The sequence below is a fragment of the Mustela erminea genome, chromosome 3 (assembly GCF_009829155.1).
Source record: "Mustela erminea isolate mMusErm1 chromosome 3, mMusErm1.Pri, whole genome shotgun sequence".
Classification (NCBI taxonomy): Eukaryota; Metazoa; Chordata; class Mammalia; order Carnivora; family Mustelidae; genus Mustela; species Mustela erminea.
The window spans coordinates 139,745,007-139,767,099 of record NC_045616.1 but is presented as its reverse complement, the minus strand read 5'-3'; the positions used below and the strand labels follow the sequence as shown (position 1 = coordinate 139,767,099).

At 38.0% G+C, this 22,093-nt stretch overlaps 1 protein-coding gene across 1 annotated transcript in view; it reads left to right on the top strand.

Moving 5' to 3' along the window:
* The window catches only part of CDH6 (cadherin 6), a 125,144-nt gene that overhangs the window by 88,464 nt on the left and 14,587 nt on the right, over nucleotides 1–22,093 (top strand). The window contains exons 3-8 of the mRNA XM_032337708.1: nucleotides 5,080–5,374; nucleotides 8,826–8,945; nucleotides 10,947–11,114; nucleotides 13,384–13,571; nucleotides 15,453–15,706; nucleotides 21,276–21,412. Coding sequence (XP_032193599.1) covers nucleotides 5,080–5,374; nucleotides 8,826–8,945; nucleotides 10,947–11,114; nucleotides 13,384–13,571; nucleotides 15,453–15,706; nucleotides 21,276–21,412 — 1,162 coding nt within the window. The remainder of the gene's footprint in view (nucleotides 1–5,079; nucleotides 5,375–8,825; nucleotides 8,946–10,946; nucleotides 11,115–13,383; nucleotides 13,572–15,452; nucleotides 15,707–21,275; nucleotides 21,413–22,093) is intronic.

Sequence of the window (22,093 nt, the reverse complement as noted above, 5' to 3'; positions counted from 1 at the left end):
TCTCGTGCTCTACCAACTGAGCCAGGTACCCCATGCCCATTTCTTTCTCTTACCCTAGTGCGTGTTCTTAACTATTGTGATTGTACTAGTTAAGGCAGCGGTTCTCACACTTGAACACTCATCAGAATTACCTAGAGGACTTCTTAAAACGCAGATTCCTGGGGGCTCCTGGTTGGCTCAGTCAGTTAAGTGCCTGCCCTTGGCTCAGGTCATGATCCCAGGTCCTGGGATTGAGCCCTACATCCGGCTCCCTGCTCAGCAGGGAGTCTGCTTCTCCCTCTCCCTCTGCTGCTCTTCCTGCTCATTCTCTCTCTATCTCAAACAAATAAATAATATGTTAAAACAAGCAAACAAACCCAAATATTGGGATTGCTGGAAGGTCCCCCTCCTTGAGGTTCTGATTATGAAGGTGGGAAGGGCCTGAGAATTTGCCCCATTTCTAACTAGTTCCAGCAACCTGCCCCAGTAATGTGCTGCCATCAGCGTTTTCACTTGCGAAGCAATCATCAGATATAAGTTAGTTAACGTATACTAGATCATTAGCATTCAAATACTGCCTATTAAAATATACAACATAAAATTTTATTGAAAGATACTTTTATTTACCTGGCCCTGTAATCTCAAAACAGAATCTACTTTTAATTCCTGCCCTGTACTCCAAGCAAGGTTGAGGGTCTTCCTTGTACAAACTCTACCCAACAAGCTCTTCACAATCTTCACAATATTACGTATCATGCATTGTAGATATAGATCTAGATAGATAGATAGATAGATCTCTTTCAGTGAAGCCTCAGTTTGTCCTAACTTGATTATAGACCTATTTTCTTAATTTAAAATCATGTTCAATCTAGTTAACAAAATTGTGTTCTCTCTCTCTCTGCTGTCACTCCAGTTTCTCCAGTTCAGTCCCATTCAGACACCCTTTCACTACTGTTCTTGGGCTGCCCTATGATATAGCTGACTGTCATCCTTTACCTTTTACAAATGGCCACATAGCCTCGGCACTACGCTCTATATGCATATTCGCCATAATCTAATTTTTTTTTTTTAACCTCAGCAAAAAAATCCCATAAACCTTTTGGGCCGTGGTGGGTCGTCCCCCAGGTGTGTCATGGAGGTAAGCTTTGGTTTAGACTCTGTTTTCTGTCTCAGGGATGCATATGCTTAGAAGACTCAGTTTGATCACTGACTCAGCGACTCAGTGACACACGGGTAATGGGAGGCATAGGGCGGCATCAGCTCGTAAAAATCAGCACGATGAGTGTTATACCTTTGAAGTGGAGTCCAAATCCAGTTGAGAGCTGGGACATAAAGGCAGTAAAAACAGCCTGGCACTGCTCTGGCGTGACCCTCCGCAGGGCTGTGTCTGCAACCCCAAATCCCCGTATTTATTTGTCAATGTGTTGTACTTGGAAATAACAATAAATCAAAGAAAAGCAAGCAAAGACCACCAGCTCCTTCTGGAACACTACAGGTACAGTAGTAAAAAGTCCTGCCAGCCCCGGATGAGATGTGACTTTCTGAGGAAAGTGGATAATTTTTACTTGATGGTGAATCGTTAAAAGTGAGCCAGATGATTAAACTTAATGGAACAGCCACATTAAACTGAAATTAGTAAAAACATGCCTCGGGCAGCCTGCAACCTTTTATTTGTTGTTGTTTAACTTCTGCCTTTTACAGTGGTCATGATGAATGACATCACAAAAGAAAAAATCCAATTAAAATCTAAGTGCTCAATAAACCCCTAATGTCTGGTTGCCACCGCCACTTTCTCTAGCACTCATGTCTTCTGTTTCCTCTTCTCCCCAAGAAGACAGAAAAGAACTGGCCCCAGGGGAGTTCAGCAGCAGGAGAAAGAACACACAAAGGCTTCTGGAGGCTTCTGCTCTCCGCACTCTCTCAGACGCAGGCATTGCACTTCGAGGGGGATGAGGTTAAATTGTTTTATTATCAGACAACGCCTGGGTAAAGAGATGCATTTTCCCACTAGGTTTCAAATACTGATAAATCAGAATGGGGATCTGGAGAGCAATCCTGTTCATACTCTTAGTTGGTGTCTCCACTGCCCTTTCATACCATCTCGGGTGTGTGTTCTATAAGTCATCGGAATGGTGTCTCCTGACAGCTAAAAATAAGTTTCTGATTACTTTTACCTGAATAAATCTTGTGGCCAGATGTGGTATTCACCTACTAAGTGGGCAACAATTACATATTGAGAGTGATGAGAGACCCAGCCGAGGGAAGTCTACAATCTAGCGGGAGGCAGAAGACTATTCATCACGTGGAAAGACAGCACTTGCCACCCAGGAGAAGAATACTAGCTTTTGATGACAGATTTTGCCTTAGAGATACCATGTGTTTGTAAAATTGGGTTTTCAAAGTCCTTACAACAAAGTTCTCAAAGTCAAAATAAGAGTCAGAACACACTTATTATGAATGGGGAGATAACAAGAATCGTATCTTAAAATGTGCTTTTACTGCATGTTTACATAGGAGTTAATATAGTATTTGTACATGGTCTCTAATTAGATCTTCCTGATAGCCTTGTCCTGTGCTTCTATTATACTCATTTTATTGATAAGGATCTTGGCTCAGGGAGGCTAATGGGCTCTGCTCTGATCTGACACGTGTGAGGGAGACCGAATGAACACAGCCCCTATTTGGGACTCTGGTGCTGTGCCCCCCACCCTCTGCCAGGTTTGCTAACCATGGTTGCCTGGAAGCCAGATCCAATGGGCAGTGATGTTGGTTTCATTACTCATGAGTTAATGAAATCGCTTTTTAAGAGCTCTCTTCAGTCATTAGAATTTGACAATGGAGAGTTAAACTTTCCCCAGTGGCTCTTTCTGTGTAATCACGGTTTCAACATTTCCTTAGCATATCACATTACACAAATCATGGAGTCCTCTTTTGTTTTACATTTCTTAACTGCGTTCATCTCACTTCTAAGCAATTCCCTCCCTGTTCCCATTTATCTTCCATTATTTCTGCCAAATTGCTTTCAAGGCTACTAATTGTACGAATAATATTCTCTTCCTCAAACTCTGCTTTTAACTAGCATTAGCTGTGTGGCGTTGGATACCGTTTCCCGATCTCTAAAAACAGGGAGGTTGCACTGAAGAATCTATAAGGCCTTTTCTTGTGCTCAAGTTCTAAGCTTCTGACTGTCACACAAGGTGCACGGTTTTTGAAAACAGTACATAAACTGGAGTCTTGACTCAGTGATGATGGATTCAGATAGCTCATCGTCCCCAAAGTGTGTTTCTTGAAAAACTGTCCTCGGGAATTCCCACATCCAGAAGGATTCTTCACACAAGAATGTTCAGGGAAGTTAGATTAAATAAAATCAAGTAGTTTTGAACTGTAGGCATTCACAGCCTTTAATATGTTAATGTACACTGGGTGACACCCCCAGAAAAAGACAGAAGATGAAGTATTTCCAAAACTGATGGGAGCACAGAACCCCTCTTCCTTAGCATTTTATAAAAATAAAATTCATGAGATACACTTTCAGAAAGGCTGGATTCGCTTATTTTCAAAGTCCTTCTTTGGCTTGAGAGTCTATTTTCAAATGTGCTTGAAGATGCTACTTCACGCATTTCATGTAGTGTTAATCACCGGGACACCAAGTTGGCTTAGCCATTGCTACTACTGCCATTCTTGTTGTAACGTGGCCCATATTCTGTCTAGACAGAGATGAAATAAGGTTTAAGGACTAGCTACCTTCCCAATAAACTATCTCCTCTCTGTGTAGTTGATGCTTATAATTAGGATTTTAAAATAGTTCTCTTCCATTTTCACTTCTGCAAATTTGTGAATAGGGTTCACTTATCTGAAGACCTAAGATAATTCCTAAGAAAATTCCTTCTAAACTTTTTCTGAGATGGGAAAAAGGGAACCAAGGACACTACAGGAACTCAGTGCTCTAGAAATCATCTCTGAGAGAGGCAACGTGGGCACTTCATCAAAGTTAGAGTCATTATCTTTGTTTCAATGGTATATTAACATTTCCTTAATTCCACCTTTAACCCAGATGCATTTCACTGACAGTTTTACCAGAGCCTCTGCTTGATGATCGTGAGGGAACACACTGCTTCATAATGGAGACCATTCCACTTCAGTCTGGCTCCAGTTTTTAGAAGATCCTCAACTATATTCAATGAAATTCTGAGTAGTAAATATTCTTGTTCTCAGTGACCTTGTAAATTGCCTAGCCAAGGGATTTTTTTCAAGGCACTCTTCCTAACAATACAATATATCTGAAGTGCTTTGAGTTGAATTTCATAAGTAATTAAATAAATATCACATCTTCACAGAAAAGTGATTATAAACGCCATCACATAAGACTCAAGGAGGGACGCCTGAGTGGTTCAGTCATTAAGCATCTGCCTTTAGCTCAGGTCATGATCCCAGGGTCCTGGGATTGAGCCCCACATTGGGCTCTCTGCTCAGTGGGCAGCCTGTTTCTCCCTCTCCCACTCCCCCTGCATGTGCTCTCTCTCTAGCTGTGTCTTTTTCTGTCAAATAAACAAATAAAATCTTTAAAAAAAAAAAAAAAGATTCAAGAAGACTGGGTGGTTCCCTACATTTACCAAGATAGGAACATACAGAGGTAGAATGTACTCAGGTCTCTGTTTCAAAAACCAAACCCCTTTTCTCAATAGCATACCCACTTCTCTTGTATGTCCAGACACATTAAAGAGAGGAGGAGAGTAGATTTGTAAAATCTGAATGCTGCCAGGAAAATAGTGAAACTATTCCAGCCAACTTAATGTGTCCTTGGGCATCTTGCTATTACTCTGGCTTTTAGAATTCCCTTCTCTAAAACAAGGATTACAAATTTTCTATAAGATCTGTCCCAGTTTTGGAAATTCCTGTGATTGGAAGGAAACATTCATTAATGAATGGCATTACTATTGAGAATTTAAGTGAGAAAAACAAAACAAAACAAAACCCAAACCCGCATCCCTCAGAAAGGATTGAATGAAAGTTGACGTAGCGAGCAAGCATCATAATGACAAACAGTTTAGAATCACATGCTTGACTTTTACTTTCTTTAATTTTTTTTTTCTACACTAGTTACATTCAGACCAGGATAGAGGAGATGGATCACTTAAATATATCCTTTCAGGAGATGGAGCAGGAGATCTCTTCATTATCAATGAAAACACAGGGGATATACAGGCCACCAAGAGGCTGGACAGGGAAGAAAAACCTGTTTACATCCTTCGAGCTCAAGCTATAAACAGAAGGACAGGGAGGCCAGTGGAGCCTGAATCCGAATTCATCATCAAGATCCATGACATCAACGACAATGAACCAATATTTACCAAGGATGTTTACACGGCCACTGTTCCCGAAATGTCTGATGTTGGTGAGTGAGATCCGATTTCAACCATACAATGTTTCTCCTCTAGTACATCAACTGAGTAAAGGATCCTAAGAGTGAAATTTACTAAGTTGAGTGAATTTAGATGCTACATTCTTAAGCTATCCTATTTCAAAAACTTCCTTCATGACCTTTTTCTAAGTGCACCTTCATTTCCTAATATTACTCTAGCCCCATTTTATCATTATCTTTAAGAAAACAGTATTTCCTATAATGATGAAGGGATGAAAAATGGCAGGCAAGAACAGGAGGAAGAAAGAGACATCACCTCAACCACTTCCTGCCCAGGCTGAGAGAAGCAGCCCTCTCCACCTCTCTTAGCATATACTGGTACTGGGCCTGAAGTGAGGATCTTCCCATTGTAAAACAAAAGCCTGAATTTACATCCAGACTGAAGAGTAATGACATTTGCTTTAATTAACTATGTATTTGGGAAAGAGACCCAAAGAAAATTAAAAAAAAAAAAATTTTTTTAAATAATGTGCAGATGATGATGTCTAGGGGTTATATCTTTTACTAAGTGATGGAAATTAAAAGGTATTCATGACATTAATATGATGAATTAATATTTTGTGCACAATTCTACTACAAATTTTAAAGTTAACAAGTATGGCTTTAATTTGCTTAAATTGGGAGAAGGTTAACAGAATTTAAATTTTAAAAGGTCATACTGACATCACACTTAGCTACATTAAAATACTTCATGGGATCCAGTGACAACTTTTAAGCTACTTGTGTAAAGGGTTATTTTTATTTTTATTCAGTGTCAACTTCAGAAGGGCTAAATTACATAATAATAACTTTTCTATAATCCTGTGAGTCAGATATCAGAAACGTTTTAGGTCACAGTTCCAAGACTTGGAAAAACCTAATCCATGGAAATGATTGTAAACCCTCTAAATCTTTCTCATCAAGAAGTCGCTCGTCTCATTACTTAAAGCCACTCAGTTTTGTTAGAAAAACCACAAACCATCAGCAAAGCAAGAGAGAGGGATTAGAATTTTAAAAGGAAGATTTGTTAGGAAAAAAATTTCTTTCTTCCACATAGTAAAAGGCAGGAAGAATTAATGAAGCACCTCTCACAGTCGCACCAGCCAGGAAAACAGTTTCCAGAAAACAAAACTTGACATGCAAGGTGTCACTGCACAACTATAGGAGGTGCCATTCACTTTCAAAGCCATGATAGAATTAATATGTATTACAAATATTTGGGGATAGCTAGAAGTAACATGTCTTGAGGAAGGGAAGACTTTCTCATTTGTACACAGGCACAGTTATGTTCATATTAACCATTATCATGAATCAACACATCATTGTGATGATATAAAAAGGTATCTTGAGGTGCCTGGGTGGCTCAGAGGGTTAAGCCTCTGCCTTTGGCTCAGGTCATGATCTCAGAGTCCTAGGATCAAGCCTCGCATTGGGCTCTCTGCTCGGCAAGGGGTCTGCTTCCACCTCCCTCTCTGCCTGCCTCTCTGCCTACTTGTGATCTCTCTCTCTCTCTCTCTCTCTGTCAAATAAATAAATAAATAATAATTTTTTTTTTTAAGTCATCTTAAAGAAATTACATCATGATTGTGGGACAGCAGGATGGTATAAATGGGCTTTGGTGTCAAGCAGACCTAAGTTTGAAAAGCTACTAATAAGCAGCAATTTAATGTCTGATCCTTTGGTTGCATATCTACAAAAATAATAAAAGTCAAGTCCTAAGGATTATCATGTGGATGAAATGATAAAAAAAAGTGCAGAGCCCCTGGTATAATATTTGGCAATGAACAGGTGCTCAAAACATCCAGATAATCATATTCTAAACACATTTGAATTGTATATTGATGTCAAATAAGAATGTGGGTATTTGTTGACTTTTACTATTAGCTCTTGCTCTAAAATCATATAATGTTCTCATTCTCCCCACCTTCCTTCCCACGTTATAAGGATGGGCACTCTGTCTCATTAACATGCTACATCCAGGGCATCCAACCCTAACACAGTCCAATATATTCATTCAACAAACGGGATTGGTTAGATATTACAAAAGCAATGGAAAGCTTCTAATACTCCCTGCATTTAACTTCCCTGTCCTTTCCATGGGCTGGAGTGCTTTAACAGTATGCTTATGGCTTATCTGATATGAATTTCAAAAGTCACCCATGAGATGATCTTCATCAGAGGGCCTTTCCCTTTTTGGAAGTCACAGATCCCTCCGAGAATCAGATAAAAATCTATGGATCTGCAATGAAATAGACACGTAATCATACACATAAAAATCTGTGTGGAATTTCATGCAGGTTAGGAATACTTTGAAGGCTATTAGGTGACTGTGGTCCTTAAAACAAGAATGCTGATCTAAAATATCATAGCCTTCTTTGTGCATTTAATTATAATCCTTTTTTTTTTTTTTTAACTATAGTTTCCAGTTGTGAATGCTCTGGGGTTTTAATTAATTCTCTAATCCAACCCTACCTCTTTAAAGGTTCAAGGTCTTTCAGCCTCTTGAATTATCAGATAGTTTTATTATTTAGGGTGCTTTAATTTGTAATTAACAGAAAACCCAACTCAAACTAGTTTAAACAGATAAGCAGTTTAAGTCATACTTAAGTCAACAGTAAAGTAGGCTGGGGCGCCTGGGTGGCTCAGTGGGTTAAGCCCCTGCCTTCGGCTCAGGTCATGATCCCAGGGTCCTGGGACTGAGCCCCACATCGGGCTCTCTGCCCAGCAGGGAGCCTGCTTCTCTCTCTCTCTCTCTCTCTCTCTGTGCCTCTCTGTGCTTGCCTCTCTGCCTACTTGTGATCTCTATCTGTCAAATAAATAAGTAAAAATCTTAAAAAAAAAAAAAAGTAGGCTTTTGGACGTGGTTTGATTTGGGTTCAATTATTTCTCTGAAATTCTCTGTCCTGTTCAGCTTTGTCCTCAGGCTGACATCTCTGAGGTCACAAAATAGCTGCTGCATTGACAGGCCCTAGATCAGCACATTTCAATCCAGGAGAAAGAGCACCCATGGCACAGAATTCACAAGAATTCACAGAATTCACAAAATCACAAGAGGCTTCCTGATTGGAGAACTCCGAAACTAATCCCTATGGAAAAAGTAATGCAAGATGCTGACTGACTTAGGTCTGGATGACTTCCAAAGATGACCCTACCAAGAATCTAATCTCGTCCTTTGGAGATTGATTGGAATTGGTTCCACCCAAGGTCATGACCATCCCCCTGCTTCCCTCTAACCTAACCCTTACAACATTCAGAAATGTTGATCATCACACTCCTTCAGAGTGAGAAATCCAAGACTGTTTAACCTAGCACTGTCCTGAAGTTCTCCATTCTTTGCCAGGATAGTTTTGTACAAAAGTAAGATCATGCTTTCTCTTTCTATGTGAGGATCAAGGATCCACATGGACCCTTAATTTATTTTCAATTCATGTTTCTGTCGTTACAGGCACATTTGTTGTCCAAGTCACTGCAACTGATGCTGATGATCCAACTTATGGGAACAGTGCTAAAGTGGTATATAGTATCCTACAGGGGCAGCCCTATTTTTCAGTTGAATCAGAAACAGGTTAGAATTCCTTTTTGATCTTCTTTTTAAATCTGTAATTTTAACTGACATGTTCAGCTGAGCTGGCATATTTTTTAATAAAAACAATCAGTGTCATTGAATTTTCTTAGATTCACCTGCCAAATACCAGCAATATACTTGTAAACACGATATCCACATCATTTCAATCAAGAAATCTGACAATGGATGTTTCATCCATTATATTTATAATATGGTAGATTCAGAAAAACTTCTACAATGTTATTTTTTTTCTTTCAGTTTGGGGAGAAGTTAAAGACCAATCCCTTCTGATAGCCATTGGGGCTATTTATAAAAATTCCAATTCTTTTTCTAGTTATTTGGTATCTCCTTCTCCTGCTCTGGAGCTAGTTGGAGCCAGGAGATTTGTTCGGGCCAATAAATGTGGCAGTGATGCTAGTCACTTCCAAGCAGAACTTTTAGATCTGGTGCACAATCTACATTCCTATCCTCCTGCCACAGAGATCACAGATGGAAACCATTGTTGACACTGGTCTCCAGCCTGGATGTCTGTTATCCTCAGCAGAGCTTCTTGCTGGCCTACTCAGAAAATGAACAAAACATTAACGTTAGCATGTCAAGCCAGTAAGGTTTTGCATTGTTTGTTATAACATTGTCTAGCGTATCCTAACTGATACCATCCTAATAAGGTGGATTCCTTAATGGAATCCTTTTTTTAACATCTCATTTTTCTGCATTTTCTCCAAGAGTAGCATATTATCTTATGATGAATTGTTTCTTAGGAAATACTGCCTGTGCAGTACAGTACACATATTTTTGCTATCATACTAGGAGTTGTGTTTCTTTCACACATTTTTCAAACATTCATTATTGTTAGCAGAAAACAAAACATTTCTAGATTGCTACATCCAGTTGGAAATCAGTGTGTTAAGAGGTGTGATGAACTTGGAAAGAATCCCAAGGAGAAAGAAAACATTGAGTTGAAAAACAATAAGGATGAAAAATTAGAAATATCCAACATAAAGGACAAAAGGCTAAGCGTATCTCCTGTATGTAAATGGAGGAGTACTGTGATTGGAGAACAGGTTGCAGCTGCACTTCCACGGAAGCCAGGACTATAGGAATAAAACTGACCCGTTGTCTGAGGTATTCGTGTTAAAAATTAAAAAAAAAAAAAAAAAAAAAGATATTTTCAGCTTCATTAGTTGTTAAGCACTGGAATGTGCTACCAGAGAAGGTTATAAAGCCTTTAAAGCCTTCAAAGCCTTTAAAGCCTATAAAGATTTTTGAAAGAATGTTGTTAATTTAAGCATAAAGCCTACATAGAGATTAGGCAAACTTTTAGTTCTTTCAACTACTTATTTTATAACTACTTGACAATAGAGATAAATGTGACCTAACATGAGAATGTTGGTTTCTGCTGGGACCAGTTGAACTCATGCTCACATCAGCTTTAGGAAAACTTCTATTCTCTAGGATCATACGGGTGGTAATTACGGGAGAACTGATGCTGTGTTTTCTTAAGACCATAGTTTCGTGGTTTAGAAAATCCTCCGAATGTTCATTATGGTAGGTATATTTGATGAGCAATTAGCTGATTCAGTAAAGTGAAACTCAAGAGTCCGTTCAAGGAAATGGCTTAACAATTTCCTCATAGTACACTTACATGTCTTTTATCAAGCAGCTTAGTAGGAAGCACTGTAACACATGCCAAGTTACATTTTGCTGTGTTATCTTATACCACATGATATTTATACTGCCTACAATCTCTGCTACTGCAGAACTGACTTGTACTTACTCACCACGTGTGATAGGTGTTTGGTTTTTTTAAATGGATCTGTCTCCCTTATGTGGTTGTAATTGCCTTCAGTGTAAGGGCTATCTACGATCATCTTTATGTCACCCATGACATCTGTATAGTGTATTATATATTGTAGATAACTATTCATGTTTGTATAAGTAAGTGACTTGATAAAGTATTTTTAATACATCCCTTTCCACTTCTGAATTTCACACCCATAGGTATCATCAAGACAGCTTTACTCAACATGGATCGAGAAAACAGGGAGCAGTACCAAGTGGTGATTCAAGCCAAGGATATGGGTGGCCAGATGGGGGGATTATCTGGGACCACCACAGTGAACATCACGCTGACTGACGTCAATGACAATCCTCCCCGGTTTCCCCAGAGTAGGAACATTTCATTGAATGAATTTCTTCAGTGTACTTTTGTAAAACTCTAACTTTAAGAATGATATTTATTTCCATTATTATTAATTATCAATATTAGTGATCTCAGTCAGAACCATACATTTATTAGCTAAGCAATTTCTGATATGGTTATTGGTTGGAAAGCTAATCTCATTGTTATAGTTTTCCTTATTAAAAAGCCTGCCACAAACATAAATTTGCTTGTGCAGAACATATGTACATAAGCATGCTTCTATTTGTTTAAAAAAATTGACTTTATGTTTTGTGAATTTAATCAGTCATATAATCTCTTTTAAATCCTCACAAAGCTTTGTAAGGGGAGGATTTATCATTTTACTGTTTCTAAAAATACAACTGGGGAAATAACTATGTACTTAATCCTTTTGTAATCATAAATAGTTTTCTATATTATGGTTAATTGAGATACGAAAAGTCATCTCTAAAGTCATTAACTCTCGTGGCTAGACCAGAAAAAAAAAAAGAAAGAAAAACAACATTCTTAAATGCCCACTTTATATCAGGCAGTACCCTAGAGCCCTTCATATAAAACACCTCAGTGGGTACTGGCTTTAATATAATTTTTCTTCCAGGAACAAAATTCATTTCTGAACATGATCTAAGTAAACTACTTGAATCCTGTCTTCCGTGAGAAAATAGGTGCCCACCATTAAAAAGAAAGCCCACTTACCCAATCATGGCATTTCTTTAAAGTTGGTCAGCTAATAGGGGCTTCTTTTATAATGGAGATACACATGGGTCAACAGGAAATCGTTACATTTTCTTTAGTTTTTTCAAGTATTTAATCAAAACAGAGTATCAAACAAATCTCTGACTTAATGGGTAGAAGAAAGGTTTTATGGACCCTAAAATTTTCCCTCACAGAGGCATGACATGACAAGATCAGAATCAGCAGTACTTTGCCCAAAAACCTCCTTTTCAATAAAGGAATGCCCCGGGGAAGGAAAAGAAAAGGAGCACCTAGAATGCCACTGGGACCTTACCTCACTTTGCTCTCTCCTTGGCTAGCCTGTGATCATTATTGCATAATGTACCAAAGCTCAGGAGGGGAGAGTAACTCTAGAGGAAAACGTTGGCTTGTGTTATCATTTTGCCAAGGATGAGCCCAACACTTACTGAATGGATGAATATTATTGCATGACTCTATTCTAGTGATGTCATAGTCCATGTCCTCTCCAAAATAATTTGCATGGATGGTTGGCAAAATGTAACGGATGAGAGTAAAATAAGTTTTGTGCCTTTTTTTTTTTTTTTTGACCCTAAGTACATGCTGGTCTGGCAGATCTAAACTGAAATTCACATGCAGTCCCCCTAAACTAATTTTGCAACATGAGGACATAAGGAAAGTGTACATCTATGAAATACAGGTTTTAAAGATTTTATTTATTTATTTGACAGATAGAGATCACAAGTAGGCAGAGAGGCAGGCAGAGAGGAGGAAGCAGGCTCCCTGCGGAGCAGGGAGCCCAATGTGGGGCTCAATCCCAGGACTCTGGGATCATGACCTGAGCCAAAGGCAGAGGCTTTAACCCACTAAGCCATCCAGGCGCCCCTGAAATACAGGTTTTAAATCAGCAATACAGACAGAAGAATGGGGGAAACCTAGGCATAGAAAAAACACTGTCATGGAATTTAAAAGAAAGGAGTAGTCAGAGAAACAGTTAAGAGCTTTCTCTCTCAATGTGTCTGTGTGTTAGGGATCTAACTGCAGCCAGACCAGGTCCCTGTGTGAGTGACAGAGTGTCTGCTTGGATACATCCTCCAGATCGCTGTCATTTGTTTCCACCTCCAGTTGTTATTAGCAGTGACACAAAGAACCCTTTTAAGAACTACCCCATAATTAGCTTAAAGTCACAGGTCAGGTTAAATTCTTTCCCATTCTTTCTGCTAAGATTAGTTAACGGGGGCTTCGAAACCTTGTGCAGCACTCCCCCCCCCCAAAGCCTCTTAGTCTTCCTTGCCATCACACCCGTGAACCTGGAGTGCTATTTACAGGACAAGAAAAGTGTTCTTCATTTGCAAAGAGACAGGTCATGACAGAAGAAATATTCTTAACAATCATGAAAGTAAGGATGTAAGGATAGAGCTCCATTAATTATCACAAGGAAAGTACAGATCAGCCTGCATCCGTAGTAATGTCTGAAAGAACTGTTAGAAAATAGGTTTTGTGTTTATTATGATAGAGTATCCTTCATCTGTGCTTGACTTATATCTGTCTGGTGATTAATAGGTACATACCAGTTTAAAACCCCTGAATCTTCTCCACCGGGTACACCAATTGGCAGGATCAAAGCCAGCGACGCTGACATGGGAGAAAATGCTGAAATTGAGTACAGCATTACAGAGGGAGAGGGGCTGGACATGTTTGATGTCGTCACCGACCAGGAAACCCAGGAAGGGGTTATTACTGTCAAAAAGGTAATGCCGTTTGTTAACTACAATGCAAACGAGACATTCATTTTTCTCCAGCCCCCGAGTAACTGGGGTAATTACGTCTTACCTGAATGTCCCTCTAGATTATTTTACTAATTATTTTTTTTTTTAAAACACCATGTCTAATGGTTGGCTTTTAGAATTCCCCGATAATCTGAAGCATTCATTAATCTCATACTTTTAATTAATTTTTATTAAGAACCTAATAAGCAAATAAATGATACAAATAAATAATACACATTAAAGTACATAAAATAAATACTGTCCATGAATAATAAACAAACCGTGCCGGACACTGTTCTAGATGCAGGAGGTGTAATGGTACATTCAACAGAATGGTCTCTGCTTTCGCAGAACGGCCAATCGAAGGCAGAAAAGAGACAAGGAAGCAAATAAACAAACAAACACGTGTAGAGATATAAATTCTGATCATGCTTTGAAGGAAGAGAGTAACACAAGCAGTGGGAAAGATGGCCTGAATCAGAGAGAGGATATAAAAAGACCACAAAAATAAATTAACACAAATTTCCTATGAGCTCTAGCTACTTTTTGGAACATGATAAAAAGTTTTTTATACTTCTGAATTCCAATTTTTGTCCTATGTACTCACTCACTATTTATCCCCCCCCCCCAATATTGTCTAGCTCCCCAGAGCAGTACACAGAAGTGTGGAAAAATTTAAAACCAATAAACCGTGTGCCAAAGCTAAAAATACATTAATTTTGGTTACTTTTTTTAATGATGGCACTACCGTCATGGATGATGTAATATTTTCTCTCTCCTTTAGCACACTGTTATATCCACTGGTGAAGATAAGCATAGGTGGATGTAAATAACGAGAAAATTCTTTCCTCTTAAGCTTTGGATTACATGTCTTAATACCTAGAAACACAATAAAACATGTTTAAGCGACACTCAGACCAATGTTTTATACTGTAATATAATTAGGAAGCCCATTAGTGTGCATTAACCTTTTTAATTTTCTTAGTGCCTTATCAGATTCAAACTGAAATTTTGCCTAGCCGACTAAATCACATTCACTAATGTCTTGATTAATTGTGTTTCTAGTGAGCCTTGTCATATCATCATCTAAAACTAAAAGTCAGCAATAAGCATTTGGGTTCACTTTGTCTCCAGAAGTAGAGATACTTTTCCTAAAGACCTCTGACAGCAATGATCATTACTTTCGTTCGCAAGTAATTAGCCCAATGCCCTTATCAGGATATCACTTGGAATATTTTATCAACTCATGCAATGCAAAAAAAAAAAAAAATTAAATCTATTTTATCTGAATGAGGTAAAGGGTGTCATGATGTAAACATGTGGTTCTCAATTCTGGCTGCACATCAGCCTCACTGCAGGCGGTATTTCAAAGTACAGATTCTCGCCCCCACCACAGATATTTTGGTTTCATGGTCCAGGGTGGGGATCCAGATACTGGCAAATTTTAAAACACTCAGTAAGTCTTCAAGTACAGCCAGATGTGATGATATCTGAAACAGAAAAACCTACCACGTATTTGCCAACTTGCCCCTGACATGGGTCCCTCTAGTCAAATACAAGAATTTTGTTTTTTTAAAGGAGGTCTTACAAGACTCCTGCTTCCAGGTTCCCTTCCCGTCCATTATAACTTGCCCCCGTGCACCCACTTGCAAGGCCACAGCGACCATGGTTTCAGCCCACGCTCTTCATCAGGAGGGCTTGGCATCTGAACTCCCGTGCCTTTGCCCAATTTCACACTGCATGGTGATGTCCCTAAGCAACGTGGTCATATTCGTTCACCCAAGATTTGCACTAAAAATGGCTCATGTCTTTCTGTGTGTCTTGGTTGCTTCCAATATGTCTCCTCCCCCTACCCTCCCCAAGCTCTTGGACTTTGAAAAGAAGAAAGTGTACACCCTCAAGGTGGAAGCCTCCAATCCTCACGTGGAACCCCGCTTTCTCTACCTGGGCCCGTTCAAAGATGCAGCTACTGTCAGAATTATGGTGGAAGATGTGGATGAGCCCCCGGTCTTTAGCAAACTGGCCTACATCCTGCAGATAAGAGAAGATGCTCAGATAAACACGACAATAGGCTCAGTCACAGCCCAAGATCCAGATGCTGCCAGGAATCCAGTCAAGTAAGCATTCTCCTGCGACCCATCTCTTTCAGAAGCTTTAGCCGAATGCTATGCAAGTATCACCTGAAAGTTAGAAAATTAATCCTTTTTTTCAATGAGACACTTGTGTCTTCCTGAAAAACAACTCTAAACAGCATCTTTACTCTCCTTGCTCAGAATAAACATTATTTTAGCAGCAGTATAAATTTAAAAAACACAAAATTTGGGGGGGGTTCCAAAATGATCTATAGGAGTTGACTACTTAACATGGAAATGGTACAAGGAAATACAACAGAACGGCCTGGAATTTTTCTTTAAGGCCTTAGATTTGTCAAAGAGTAGCAGGGAGAGAGTTCTGTGACTTTTAATAAACAAGACACCAGGGTGAGTCTGTTTCTCAAGCATACAAGGACCTATCATGTAACACTTAGAGGTAGAATTATGCTCCATTTGGATGCATAATTTTTTCTTTTTCAGACGTGGATAAAAATAGGAACCATTTCATGATATATGTGTGCAAAATCTGGGGAAATTAATAGAGCTGAATCCTAATTTATACTGTGTAAGCAAGTTCTATTTTCTCTATATATTCCTTATACCTTAGCTGTAAATCATGCTGCAAGAAAGCCTCATTGCTCTTTGAAACCCAGATGGTTTCGTATTCTAGAATTTTATCAGGAGAGCAATGGAGTCAACAACTTCCAGCTTTGAGTCAATAGCTTAGTTGACCAGATGAGAAAACTGCTAAATCAGAATATCATTCTAACAATTATCCCCTGAAAAGAAAAAAAAAGAAAGAAAAGAAAAAGAAAAAGTGAGCAAACTGACAAGTTAGAGAAACTTTTGCTAGTGAACCCACAGATAAATTCTGATCAGGACACCTGCCATATGCCAGGTATGTTCTAGGCTTTAGAGATACAACAGAAAACACTATCAAGTCCTGATCTCATCAAGCTTACATTCTAATTGGGACAGACAGAAATAGGCAAACAACAAATATGCAGTATATCAGGTAAAATACACTGTAAGCAGTAAGATAAAATGGAAATAGAGGGTTTATATAGTGTGGTCAGACTTGCCCTTGGTAGGAAATCATTTGAGTAGAGATTTGATTGAAATGAAGGGATGAACCATGATGTTATGTGGTAGAAGAACACTCCGGGAAGGGGGAAAAAATGAGGGTAAGGTCTAATACCAGAGCTTACTTGGCATGAAGAAGGAGTAGCAAGGAGGCTTAGGAGCTAGTAGAGAGCAATGTGGGGAGTGGTTTGTAAGGCAGGAGGCAACAAGGAGATACGGTAAATGGAGAGTGTGGGAGGCCCTACCAGGCTGTTTGTAGGCCTTGGTAAAGACTGGATTCTATTCTGATTGAGGTAGGAAGCCACTGCAGAGCTTTGAATAGGAGTATGGCCTAATCTGAAACTACTTATTAAAAGGATCACAATGGCTGCCCCATGAAGAGTATTATTGGAGTTGAAAGAGTTTGAGTTTCTAAGGCAATCATTTTCTAACTTTTCAGCTATGAGCTCTTGGTTCAAATGAAACCTGATGCAAGTCCCACATCTAAAACACAAACATGCCTGGCTTACTCTTAGGGAATAGTTTTAAATCATTGGGAAAACAGACTGTTGTTTTATCATTCTACTGGAATACCTGTAGACTACTTGAACTGGACTATGGTCAGCCCAAAGTAGCCACATGTAAGCTCCATGGATCAAGTGTTCTTCCACATACATTTAATAGTATTAATAAGGAAAATTAATGACAGTTTATACTTGTACAATAAATAATCTTAAGTATTTTCACAATGATTCTCTCAGTTTGAGTTTGTCCTAAGTATGTAAGGGAAAAATCTTAGCAAGTCAATGTCAGGACTAATTTAACGGTATAATGCTGGAAGTTTATATAAATATGAGCTTTGTTACCTCTTTGATCAATCAACATGTTTTTAATTGATAATGTGTCCTGGGAATTTAGGTTGTGTTTTTATGTCTATTTTATTTTATTTTTTGTTTATTTTATTTTTTATAATGAATACCATTTAACCCACTGCACTATTTTATGTTTTATTAAAGGAAGTAGTTAACTTGTCAGACTGGGTTGGCTCTCAGCCAGTTTTGAAGTTTCTTATGCCAGCCTTTCCTTGGTACATATAGATTTGAAATACAGAAATAGATTTAAGATTAAAAATATAAATACAGAATATAAATATATTCTGTATATATTCTATATATTCTGTATATTGTCTATATATTCTGTATATTCTATATAAATACAGAAAAAGATTTAAGATTAAAAATATAAATAAGAGGGTGCCTGGGTGGCTCAGTTGGCTAAGCAACTGTCTTTGGCTCAGGTCATGATCCTGGAGTCCTGAGATCCTGTCCCACGTCAGGGTCCCTGCTCAGTGGGGAGTTTGCTTCTCCCTCTGACCCTCCCCCTTCTTATGCTCTCTCCCTCTCTCTCTCATTCACTCTCTCTCATTCTCTCTCTTTCTCTCAAATAAATAAGTCAAATCTTTTAAAAATATATAAATAAGGGGGTGGGCTCAGTGGGTTAAGGCCTCTGCCTCCGGCTCGGGTCATGATCTCAGGGTTCTGGGATAGAGCCCCCGTGTTGGGCTCTCTGCTCGGCAGGGAGCCTGCTTCCTCTTCCTCTCTACCTGCCTCTCTTCTACTTGTGATCTCTCTCTGTCAAATAAACAAATAAAATCTTAAAATATATATATATATATATAAATAAAATAGAAATATAAAAATATAAATAAGATATATTGATATATAAGTGTATATTCCAGGGAGTACTTTTATAGGACAAAAGTGATTCTCATATTGGGAAAGTATATCCACACATAGTTTTTGGTTATCCAAGATGTAAATATTGAACAACTAGGCATTAGACAATATGTTAGGTACATAATTAATACTAGAGAATTCTCCCCCAAACACTGATTTATTGTTATGCAGATATGTCTTTAATTAAATTATTTAATTTCATAAAATAATTTTCTTCTAGTAACTTTATCACAGATGCCCTTTGACTTCCATGGAAGAGTCTTATAAAATGTCACTCTGAATAGATATTATGAAAAATTTACATCCAAATATACTTCCTTTCCTGACCCACAAATCTCCCTGACTTGAGAAGATACATTAGAAGACAAATTATTAAATCACAGAATATAATAAATTTCTGGGATGGGGGGAAGAGCTACCTGCAAAATAATCTGCTATAATCATGTTAAGATTGATTACTTTGTTCCTTATCTGTTAAGACTACAGTTAATGTGACTGGGCAGTAAATATAGCAGATGTGAACTGAAATTACTTTGGAAAGAAAAACAACAAATAGACAAGGCTTCATGTGCAAACCATCTTTCCTAAACAACGTAGACATTTGAAATTTCCTATTAATTTTTAAATCTCCCAATTAAGGGAAAAACTCTACAATTTGGGTTTTTCCTAAGTGGTTTCTCTCTAAAATCAAAAGCCACCTTCAACTAAAAATTCCTCACCCCATATTCTTTATTTAAAGGCTTGATGGGAAATATGATTATTTGTAAAACTTAAAACTATAGCAGGAAGAAAACAGACAAAGAACAAGAAAAGATTACTGCTGTCTAAATTGTAACAGGTTCCAAAGGCAATAAGCAGCATATCTTAAACTTGACATTTTTCATGAGGGAAAAAAATATTTGTAGGTAATCATTAAATTTCTTACAAAGTCTATGAATATTGAGATTTCCTTTTTGGGTAATTAGTTATCTGCTGTAAATATTTATCATTCTCAAATTAAAAATGAAGGCAGGTGATCACGTTCAATGGTGTTGCTTAAATTCTTAATAAACATTGATCCATGAAATAAATGGCAAAAATACTAGCTGTTTTATCTGTAGGAGATGACCCCTTAATAATAAAATATTAGGTTTATATAAACTAAAATTAAAATTCTAACCTGACTTGAGATATAGATATTGGTTTTGAGTTTCTTAATTCTCTTTAATATCAGGTTTAGACTACAATGATCAAATATCTATTTTACTTAGACCCTTGATAGATGACAAAAATATGTTTTAGTAAAATAAAATACATATTATAATTCACCAGTTATATTTTAAAGCAAAATAATCAATTGAAATAGAATCTTGAACATGGTACACTATTACAAGTTAATAACAAGAACTTATTTTTCTTAGAGTATTCATAATAAGTCTACATGTGTATGGCTAGTTGGTCATTTACTTCATTGTATTTCTACTGAGCCAACATTTTAAAATATTCCATCATGTCGTAAATTTTGAGACTCTAGCTGAAATGGGCAATTTTTCCTCCTCATGACCTTAACATATCAACTGTCTCCAGAATTTTCTCTATAATGTCCCCTACATAAAACAGAGTCCACACATACTTACCCCATATATAGCTATTCCAAAAACTAGTAATAAATTGATAAAGATAATATTTCTCAAAATCTACCAGTCATCCTTCAATTTCAGTGTTAAAACAGAGTTAAAACTCAGTGTTAAAACTTCCTTTGATATCTAAGATACCTCTTGGTTGTCTTTGAATTCTCTGTACTCCTTGAATAGTTCCCTAGCTCCTACTCTGCTCTGGGCAGCGTGGGTCTCCATTTTCTCCATTTAAGTTATTCTGTCTTTAAGATTTTTCTTCCTTCACTGGACCTGCTCTTCCTAGACAAGCGAACCGGAAATCTAAGTTGTCAATCCAGATCTTTCCCTTCCCAGAATTTCCTTAAGCATCTCAGCGTCAATATTTCAAAATGGGAATTGGGATCTTCCCCAAATCCTGTTTTCTTCTGTCAGTTTGTGACCGCACCAGCCAACCATTCTCCTTAATTCAATCAGTGATTTAGATCAGAACATTTCCCTGCTTAAAATCCGCAGGTAGATTCACACAGCTCTTAGAACAAATCCCATCTCCTTGCCATGGCCAGCCCATCCTTCTACAGTCCAGACTCTGAATCTCTCCCCAACCTCATTTTCTGTCTCCCTTTACCCACCCCACAAACTGCAGCCACGCTAGCCAATTTCTGCTTCGTTCTACATAATGATTTTTAAAATGAAGTGGATAACAGCAAACTAGACAATCATCCTACTCCCGCACATGACCGCCTGTGTACCCATTAAAGCTTTAAGGTTCTAAAAATGTGAGTTAAAATGTGACAATTACTATACAAACTTGATACAAATTACATGTGAAAGAAACTTCACCGGTGATTCTCAAACTCATGCAACTTGTCTAATGGTTTACCATTAGGACCTCAATTGCAAAGGATTAATTTCCCAGAATATTTTGCTTAATATTGTTATAGATATGCAAATATGTGCTACAAGTAGATAAATTCATGTAACAGACATTCTGGGAATAGTTTTAGGATGTGAGAATAACAAATACAAAGAAAACCTTTCTTGCATTGTACGGGGACAGGGGGTAGCTACACTTGTGGTAAGCAAAGCATACACGTAGACTTGTCAAATCATTATGCTGGACACTGAAACTAAGGTAACTGGGTGTCAACTATATTTCACTTTAAAAAGAAAATCATTCTAAATTCTACTCTGCATTTTTAGGTATTCCGTTGATCGACACACAGATATGGACAGAATATTCAACATTGATTCTGGAAATGGTTCAATTTTTACATCGAAACTTCTTGACCGAGAAACGCTGCTGTGGCACAATATCACAGTGATAGCAACAGAGAACAGTAAGTCAAACTTCACACCGCAGCTGTCCCCAATTGATGGAGTGAGTGTTCCGGCAAGGGCTGGTGAAGCAAGGCTGAAATTCATCACCATGTACTGATATCCTACTCGATACATATTGAGGGAAAGAGCCCTGTAATGGTTTGCAGTAATGCTTCTTCTAGGCAGGTGTTAATTCATTCACAAATGCAGGGGCACCTGCAGATGAGCTGTAGTTCAGAAACAATAAAATGAGAATGCATCTCTCAAGTGAGGTTGAATTGGTACATATTGGATTTGATTCCAAAAAGCTTTATCAATCAGAACATTACAGAAGCAGCTGAAAAACACATGGGCTCATGGTTGGAATTGGGAGGGGAGGGGAAGGAAATCAAATATATTAAAAAATGTAGGCATTACTTAGAAATCTTTCAGATATCTATCCTCCAGCTTCCTAAATAATTTCTATTTCAAAATCATTATAGGAGTAAGAGATAAATTTTAGCTTTTCCACTGTACACCAAAGTGAACAATCCAAACCACCAAGTAATCAATAAAATGTTTAGAGCGGCTTTTTATGGAAGTCCCCATGAAATTGAAGGCAAAGAAAAACAGTGCCAAATGAATGCTTCAAATAAAATGATTATACACAGTAAAAATTGTGTACTATAAACACAATGTGTAGTACATGAAAGAAAAAGTAT